At 42.7% G+C, this 9,224-nt stretch overlaps 1 protein-coding gene across 1 annotated transcript; it reads left to right on the top strand.

Moving 5' to 3' along the window:
* Positions 1–7,134: 7,134 nt before the first annotated feature.
* Positions 7,135–8,073, top strand: LOC101566296 (olfactory receptor 2L3-like). The gene has a single exon (XM_004648459.1). The coding sequence runs from the start codon at positions 7,135–7,137 to the stop codon at positions 8,071–8,073; it is 939 nt and encodes a 312-aa protein (XP_004648516.1).
* Positions 8,074–9,224: the final 1,151 nt, after the last annotated feature.

Here is a 9,224-nt window from a genome sequence, read left to right as displayed (position 1 = left end):
TGGAAACTGTGTGACAGCTCCTGCCCATGAAAAGCATCAAAGTGCCATATTTTTAAGCAATTTTGGGTCATGCAAGTATTCAAGGGCCGGTGAGATAGCTCAGTGGGGTAAGAACTTGCTTAGGTAAGCACAGAGTCCAGGGTTCGATCCCTGGCACCACATGCCTCACTGGCCTTCCCACTAAGCACGCTGAGTTGGGGATGGAGTCTGGGCATGGTGGCACACCTGTAATCCCAGCACTAGGGAGGCTGAAAACAGGAGGATCACTATGAGTCTCAACCGATTAGTGACACCCTGCACAGGAAAGAACAAAACAAAACAAAACAGAATTGCAACAGGGCACTCACGTGGATTTTCTTGAACCAGTGTTTGTAGCATCAATGTCCACAGTAGCCAAACATTGGAAAGTACCCCAGTGCCTAGGCGCAGAGGACAACAGTAGGTGAGCTGTGGATGTCAAATGGAATAATATTTGGAAGTTGAAATACGTATTTCCATGCAAGGGTTGCACTCGGCCCCTTGTGCTTGCCAGGCAGGCACTTATGCCACTGCGCTCTCTCCCCAGCCCCAGGAAGTTGAAAGGGATAAAGCCCTGATACATTCCAGAATGCTGGACCTTGGGATCACTATGCCAAGAACAGGAAGGAAGACTCAGAAGGACAAATACTGCATTGTTCAATCTTCCCAAGATCCACAGAAGCACCGTGTCCCTCGGGTCTTGGACTACATTGTCTCAGAGATTCTGCTCCCAAACCAAACTGGATGAGCACCAGATCGAATTTCTGGATCAGCTGACCTCTGAACTTGGTTCACTTCTCACCCAACTTGGTTTGGGGCCAGAGTCAAGGACAGAGTGGCATTCAGGAACTGAGATACACGGTGACCCTCAGGTTCAGAAAATCAGGTTACAGGGAGAGCAGGCTCTTTGTTTGCGAGGTGACTCCGAGCCAAGTGGTGAGCAAAGGCTCTGGGGTTGCCGGGCCTCGAGGGTGGCAGGAAAACATGACTCTGCTCAACGGGCCTGAGCAGCCCCATCATTAACAGTTCAGCCATAAATTTTATTTAATGCCTTTTTCATGAAAATGATAATTTAGAACAAGCAAATCTATGTGGAGCCAACAGGCTCTCTTCTCAAGAGGACAGTTCCATTATGTCAGTAATTAGAGGTTCTGCGAGCTAGAGGAACATCTTTCTGCTGTCTGCACAGCAACGCAAAATGTAGCCCTGGACCTTTCCTGGGTAGCATTATACCAACGTGAGAAATGCCTTAGTATCCACTGCTCCATGGAAACATTTTTCTGACAAGGTAGGTACCGAGATGATAACAATTTGATAATAAATAATCGTACATATAGTAAATTTAAGGTTACTCCTCAAAGGATTTCTCCCAATATGCTTGTGTTAAATTCACCATCCTGCATTGTAACCTAGTAAAATCAAAACATGGAGACACATTCTAGTGAGGCACTGATGAAAAATAAATGTGTAAACTTGTGGCCTCATAAGAAATTGGCATATAATGACATTTGGTGAGTCTGAAAGGAAGAATCCCCCACTGAGTTGACCCTTTAGTGCGCCTAGAAACAGGTTTATTTTTTAATAAAAATCTGGCCTGACTCCATGCTCAGCCCTGGCCCTGGGCCAGCCTTTGTGCAGTGGGCTTGGCTGCTGTGGTCCAAGTCCTTGTGGATTTTCCTGAGCAAATACATAAGCTGATTGCAGGCCTCTGACCTGTTGAGATGGCCTGGATTCGGGAGGCCTCCCAGTGTCCACGCAGGCGTCACTGCTGAGAAGTACATGGATATGAGGTGAGCGGGTGGGCTGCCTGATAAACTCTGAAAAAGGATCAGCAGAACGATGACTCTGTCCATGTGATGCCCCCGAGCCTGCGCTAAGACACCCACCTCCGTGTCTGTGACAGGGGATGAGGCCCACTTGGTAGACACATGTGTTTTTATCATTTTTACATGAACAGACTTTACAGACAATGTTTCAAATAATAAAATATGACAATAAGCAATTTATGAAATGAGATGTTTCAATGTGAGAACATTAAAAGTAATGTTGGTTAAGATGACTTTAAAAGACAGATTAATAAATAGACAGGTGCTACAAAATCCCTAGATTTATCCTCAAAATAGATAAAGTGATTCTGCTTATTAAATACTTTAAAGAGTTTTTTAAAACATGAAATTGGTCGTATATTTAGAATAAAAATTGTCATAAAATATGGTCAAAGAATAATGTGATTGTGAATGCATAATGAAAATTGATAGTGAAATCAATTAATAATCAAGATGATGTCTGATAATTGCTAGAAATTGCCTACCTTTCATGTAAATATAGTAAGACTATGGCATACATTAAATGATCTTATGCACATGTAAATATGTAAATATGGCTACTCTTTTTTTGGGGGGGGGTGACTGGGGATTTAACTTAGGCCCTTGCTCTTGCCAGAGAAGCGCTTATTCTACTGAGCCATTTCCCTGACCCTTTAATGTGGCTACTCCAAATCATAGTAATAACACCACATAGCAAATGCATACTGACATGTGAGATAAATTCAAATTATATTTCAAAACTTGAGATGCTATTGGGTCTTAAAGGAACCAAGACATTTGCAGAGAAAACAGTCTTTCCAAATAAATACTATTCATGGAGGAGGAGCAGGGCTGTCATGCCAAGACATTCCATACCCTTTCTGGGCATGGCAAACATTGGGAACAATGTGGAAATTCCTTAATTTGGACTTGCTAACCTGAATTGATTTCTCCAGGAACAGGGATTTGGTCATGCAAGGGTAGATGTCGATTGCCTGGCATGAACCCTCTAGGCTGTTGTATTACTGCCTAGTGCAAACATCCCGCATTTAATCTACCATTACATATTTGATTTCAGAACTAATCTAATTTTCGCAATTGGAAGCAGCAATCTATGTCAGAATGGACCAGTTTAATGATGAAATAGTTAAGAGTTTCAGGCACAAAACTGCAAGTCGACAGCTGAAGAGCTTCTCATTCTGATTCTAGATGTGGACAGTGTTGAAGGGAGCGGAGGGCACTTGGAGCAGTCCTGCTGCGTCCTCGTGAGAAGGACCATCTGCCTGGGGGCAGAGGGGAGCCACCCGTGAGAGGTCCGCCGCTCACTAGCGCTGCGGAACAGTCTCTTACTGCTCATTTTCTCATGTGATTTCACAAGAATTTTTGTGTTTTCCTGTAAGCACAAGAGAATCACAAAGGAAATGTATTGTTTATTTCCAAGCTAGTTTAACTTATACGGACTGGGGATCAGAAGGCTTTTCCGTGTATATTTTATGCTGCACTGTGTAATGAAACCTTTACACGAAAGCTTCTTTCAGGAATTATTGTTTGCTAAACACCAATGTAAATTACATAGCAATGGGCAGCCGGTGTGTTTCTAAATCTAAAAGGTACCTGTTGAAATCATTCAGCTCTTCACAACAGTGGTGGAGCTGTCCAGCGACCGACTGTCCCTCTCAGGCCCACACAGCGCCTAATTCCGGAGCGGAGCCTCACGGGGTGACACGAGTGGTGCCTCTTCTGCAGGCTGTGCGATCACTGAACTGCCGGTTAAACAACAACAACGACTTCACCAGGAAAGTTAATAGTGTTTGACAATCCATTAAAACTGTCGACAAATTAGGAAACAGCACTGAAGCAGGGGTGATGCTGAGAGCATGAGGGAAAAGACGGGAGGGAGGGAGCTGCGCGCGGCGGTGCGGTGAGGGAGACTCTGCAGACGCGGGCGCTCCCGGTGGGCGTCCACCTGCGCGCTCAGCGCTCCTCCTCGCAGCCTCCCTCTGGGAAGTCCACAGCTCAGCGCGCCCCGTCCCACTTGTGGGGACAGGACCAGAGGCCAGGGCTGCCAGGCCAAGTGCACTTTCCCGGGAAGCGGGAGGCACTGCACTGTGCAAAGCCCTGTGCATGGGACGGTGCACACAGCCAGGGTGGACCCTCCTCACCGGCCCAAGCGCCCAGCAGAGCTCGCACGTCGCCTGCCCTCAGCTCTCCGGCTGCCCGGCGGCCTGCTCCTGTCCTCTCCTGCGGGTTCGGGCCGCACAGCCTTGGAAGGAAGCAGGAGCGCGCCCTGCACAGTGGCGCTGGGCGTCCACCGCTCTTCAGGGCCTGAAGATGTGGTCTTCTGGGCTCCTTTACTGTTCTAAACAACTGGAAACAAAACCTGCTCACATACTTGGAGAAACTACCATCATATGCACTAAAAACGTTGGAAATTAAATTCTTTTGTGTTTTTCCTAGTGCCTGTTGCACGAACACGTGGAGGAAGGGGCCTGCTCAGGAGGATGTAGCTGCAGGACCCCGCAGGGTGCTCTGCTTAGTTTCCTACAGAGCTCGTTTCCGTATCCCAGCGCGGAAACTTCAGGAAACTGTAAATTCCCGTAAGCGTTGGCAGTTCGGCCTCATTCTTACAAAGCCTCTTGCAGGGAGACACGTAGCCTGATTTTAAGAACTGAGACGCACTTACTGGGCACCTGCAGGCTCCAAGCGCTCCGGGGAAGGCTGGCTTGGTTTATGTAGATACGTTTTCTCCCTGACAGGAGAGCAAGGGAAGTCCTCTGGGAAGGTCCAGTTTCTTTACTTAGCTCACTGGTCACGCTAGCAGAGCAGAGGTCTGAGTGTTTCCTAGACTTGGTGGAGAATTTTCCAGTTTATATTCTGCTTTTGTGGCTTATTTTCCACAGTGATTAATTTCAATTGTTCTGAATTAAGTTGTGAGTTTTGTATTGAGCTTGAATGCTTCAATTGGTGCCTGCTTTTAGGCCAACTATGATAATTTTGGTTATTGAGTCCTTTTTTATCTTCTAAAGAGTAGACACGTTTGAGCTTTATTTTCTTTTGAAAAAGTATTTCAATCCATATATAATTTCTAATAAATCAAAGTTAAATACTACTTTGGGAATCCTTTTCTCTTTTACTCATTTTAATGAGGAAAAAAGGTCAAATAGCAACAAAGCAGTTTCAAAACAGGTTAATAGGACAGTTGCAATAATTGATACATTGCATACTGTTGTCTTCATAGTAGTTATTCAGCGGACAAGATGCAGACGTGATATCTGTCTTACCGATATTAGGACATTAGTACAAACCTTTCTTCTCTTTGAACTAAGTGAAAGCAGTGCATATCTATCCTAACCATCTTGCGTATACATATGGTTTTTTTTTCACAGAGAAACTGTCCTTTATTTATATCTCCCATTTTTGTTTTGTTTTATTTTGTTTTGTTTTGTCATAGATGGGTGTTCCACTGCAGTTGGAGAAGCTGTATTTAAAGAAGTTCTTAAAGGACCATTTAATACTTCAAGCTTGTCTAATGATTGTAGGTATTTAATTCAGCAAAATAACCCAATATAGTCCAAAAGTCCATAACAGTAGTGGGTCATCAGCAGAACTGGCAATTGTGAATTGTTGACTTGAGCCTTTCACAGCTCAGCATATTAATATGGCTTTACTTTTTATACCTTGCGGTTATACTTTTCTGCTGGATGGTTAAGTCTTTCAATGAGAACAGATTGGTCAAGCAATGGCTGTGACTCATCCAGATGGCTGACACTGACAAAAGATCTACAAGGTGCTGTAATGATTTCAGGGTAAATCCTGAGGGGATTTGCTTGACTTTATCAGATAGCAAAAATTACATTTTTGTTATATAGTTCTTGCTTTCACTTCGGGAATGTTAAATTTTATAAAAATAATCTACCCTCACCAATAGCTCAGCAGATTAAAGCATCTGCTGAGATGAAGGAGCTGGGTCCACTTGGTGCGCTGAAAGGGCGATTGAGACCAGGCGTGGTGGTGTGCACCTGTAATCCCACCACTTGGGAGGCTGTAAACAGGATGGTCACTATGAGTCCAATTTCAGCAGTGAGACCCTGTACACCCTGTGTACTCTGTCCTAAACTGTAGAAAAAGAAATCTACCCTCAGGACGAAAAGCATCACTAGTGTCATGAAAATGCATTAAAATGTGGGTCTATGATTTAGATGCTAACATGGATTTAAATGTTTGTACATTTTTCCTTTTATTGATTTAGGTTTTGTTAAATCCATTGAGTACTTCTTTTCATTTTAAATAATAAAGAAAAACACAAAAACAAAAGTAGCAACAGAGTAACATACAATAATACATATGGTGCCGAATGTCAAGACCAGAATATTAACAATGGTTATATTATGTATTTTTATAATCAAATCTATCTCAGATTAACAAATATAGGTGTGCATTGTTGGTCAAATAATTAAACATTAACAATTGCTTTCAAAAAACCTTAATTTTTCCATGTACTTTTTATTTTTAGTGTATTTTAGAGTACAATAATAATTAAAAAGACATTAGAAATGACACACATTTAGAACAAGATGAGAGGTGTTCAACCATAGTTTTTATGCAAGTATCTCTACTGAATATCTGAGATGATTGTAGTCTATCATCATTCTTTTGTAAGTAGAAGTAAACATTTAAAATTTACATCTTGGCTAACTCTATATTCTATAATCTATAGATAATAATCCAAGCAACTCCATTGAAGATAGTGATGTGATACATTTGTACTTCTATGTTTTTTTCTTAATGACAATTATTTCATAAATGAATAAAATATCTCATTTTGATAAAGGGGTTAGATTTATTAGTTGAATAAATTAATAAATTTACTATATTTTATTCATATGTACTTCATATTCAGATGGATACCTGAGGCAGACAATGGAAATATTTAAAAAATCTGTCTTTTGACCAGCAAGATAGCTCAGTAGATTAAGTGCCTGCTTAGGCAAGCACAGGGACCAGGGTTCAATTTCTGGTATGGTGTGCCACAGCAGCCCGGCCCCCAGGTGAACAAGCCCAGGCATGGTGGCACACACCTGTAATCCCAATGCTAGGGAGGCAGAAAACAGGAGGATCACTAGGAATTTGAACTAAGTAGTGAGACCTTTTGCAAATACATAAAATGAAAAAAAAAATCTGTTCTTTATGAAAGAGCTATCTATAATAGTGAATATGTCAGTCTTAGCAAAACAATGAATTAAAATGTCTTCTTATTTTATATGTACCATACCACTGCAGGTATTCTAAGGAGACACTAAGCAACTGCCCCATGGAAAATTACACGCAGCCCTCTACTGACTTCATTTTCCTGGGCCTGTTCCCCCCATCAAGGGCTGGCCTTGTCCTCTTCACTCTCATCATCACCATCTTCCTGATGGCCCTGGCTGGCAACCTGTGCATGGTCCTGCTCATCCTCCTGGACTCCCACCTCCACACACCCATGTATCTCCTGCTCAGCCAGCTGTCTCTTGTTGATCTAAATTACGTCTCCACCACTGTCCCTAAGATGGTTGCTGGGTTTCTAACTGGAAACAAGTCCATTTCCTTCATCGGGTGTGGGCTCCAGAGCTTCTTCTTCTTGACTTTAGGAGGTGCAGAAACACTGATCCTGATGTCCATGGCCTATGACCGCTACGTGGCCATCTGCTCTCCTCTGCACTACCCCATCCGCATGAGCAGGGGAGTGTGTGTGCTGATGATCCTGGGATCCTGGGCCATAGGTGCTGCCAACTCCTGTGCCCACACAGTCTATGCCCTTCATATCCCATACTGCAGGTCCAGAGCCATCGATCACTTCTTCTGTGATGTCCCAGCCATGCTGACTCTGGCCTGCATGGACACCAGAGTCTATGAGTACACTGTGTTCCTTAGTACTGTCATCTTTCTCCTGCTTCCTTTCATTGTGATTGTGTTTTCCTATGGGAAAATTCTCTTCACTGTCTACCACATGCGCTCCCAGGAGGGCAGGAAGAAGGCCTATACCACCTGCAGCACCCACCTCACTGTGGTGACTTTCTACTATGCACCGTTTGCCTACACTTACCTCCGCCCTAAGTCCCTCCATTCTCCAACAGAGGACAAGGTCCTGGCTGTCTTCTACACCATCCTCACCCCGATGCTCAACCCTGTGATCTACAGCCTGAGGAATAAGGAGGTCACAGGAGCCCTGGGACGAGTGAGGGGGATATTCTGCTCTCCAAAAATGTAGGTGAATTTCTCCTCTTTTGTATTGCCACTAGAAAAATGTTTAATGTCATGGCTTCAGAAACTAGAAGTAATGTTTAAGATAAAAATAATGCTTAGTATATAATAATTATTTAGTCAGTTATGCAAATTTTACTTTTCTTCATCTCACATTTCCAATAAAAATAATTGGTATGCATTTATCATCAATTTCAGAACAGTATTTTATTATACTGGAGCAATTAGAATGCAAATTCAGAAAATGTTTTAGTCCTTTTTTAGAGCATTCTTAAGTGTTTTATTTATTCACATTTATAGAGTATATGTTTACCACTTTGTTCAAATCCTATTTTTTTTTTTTTTTTTTTTTCTTTTTTTTTTTTTTTTTTTTTTTTTTTTTTTTTTTTTTTTTTTTTTTTTTTTTTTTTGCAGGGTCTCACTATGCAGCTTGGACTCCAAGTGATCCTCCCCTTTTTGGCCTCTACAGTGCTGGGAATACAGGCACCAACCACCAGGCCTGGAGTCTGTCACAGTCCCCAGCGAGCCCACGGGTGGGGTTGGCGCTGCATGCGGTGACAGGGATCGAACCATGGTCACTGTGTCTGTCTAAGGAAGCACTTGAATCTGCTGAGCTATCTGGCTGACCCTTCACTTTTCTTATATATGCATTAGCTGACATGTCAGCCTCTCCAAACACATCTGATGGGTAAATCACGTGTTCTTTTTCTCATATTTGTTAGGAAAATACGGGGATATTTTCATGAATCCACATCTGGAACTTTGTGCTCCTCACGACGTTCATATCTTCTGGACTCATGTTCAGTGAGTGTGACAGCAAAGCATGTTGAAACCGCCTCTCTGCTCCTGTATCTAACACTCACTGCCTGCTGAGCTGCAGGCTCTGTGTTCTCATACACAGCCGTTCTAAGTAGTAAGAACTGGCAACATGTAAATTTGCCTTCCTAAAGCACAGTGGACCTTGTGTGTCAGTGCAGAAAAATTCATTATAGTGCAGGAAAAATGTAACACCACATGCCAACCCTTTTCTCCCCCCATAATTTTATTGAGAAACAAATAGCAATGAGACAGTTTCAAAACAAATTGGTAGGACAGTTTCAATAATTAAAACATTGCAAACATTCTTCCCAGTGGTTAATTGCTGTACAAGATGCAGAC

Source organism: Octodon degus, unplaced genomic scaffold (assembly GCF_000260255.1).
Source record: "Octodon degus isolate 3935 unplaced genomic scaffold, OctDeg1.0 scaffold00414, whole genome shotgun sequence".
NCBI classification, from domain to species: Eukaryota; Metazoa; Chordata; class Mammalia; order Rodentia; family Octodontidae; genus Octodon; species Octodon degus.
This window is presented reverse-complemented; position numbering and strand designations above follow the sequence as displayed.

Bases quoted from the DNA above. Each gene is read 5' to 3' on its own strand.
- LOC101566296 (XM_004648459.1), top strand. From the start codon at position 7,135: ATGGAAAATTACACGCAGCCCTCTACTGACTTCATTTTCCTGGGCCTG.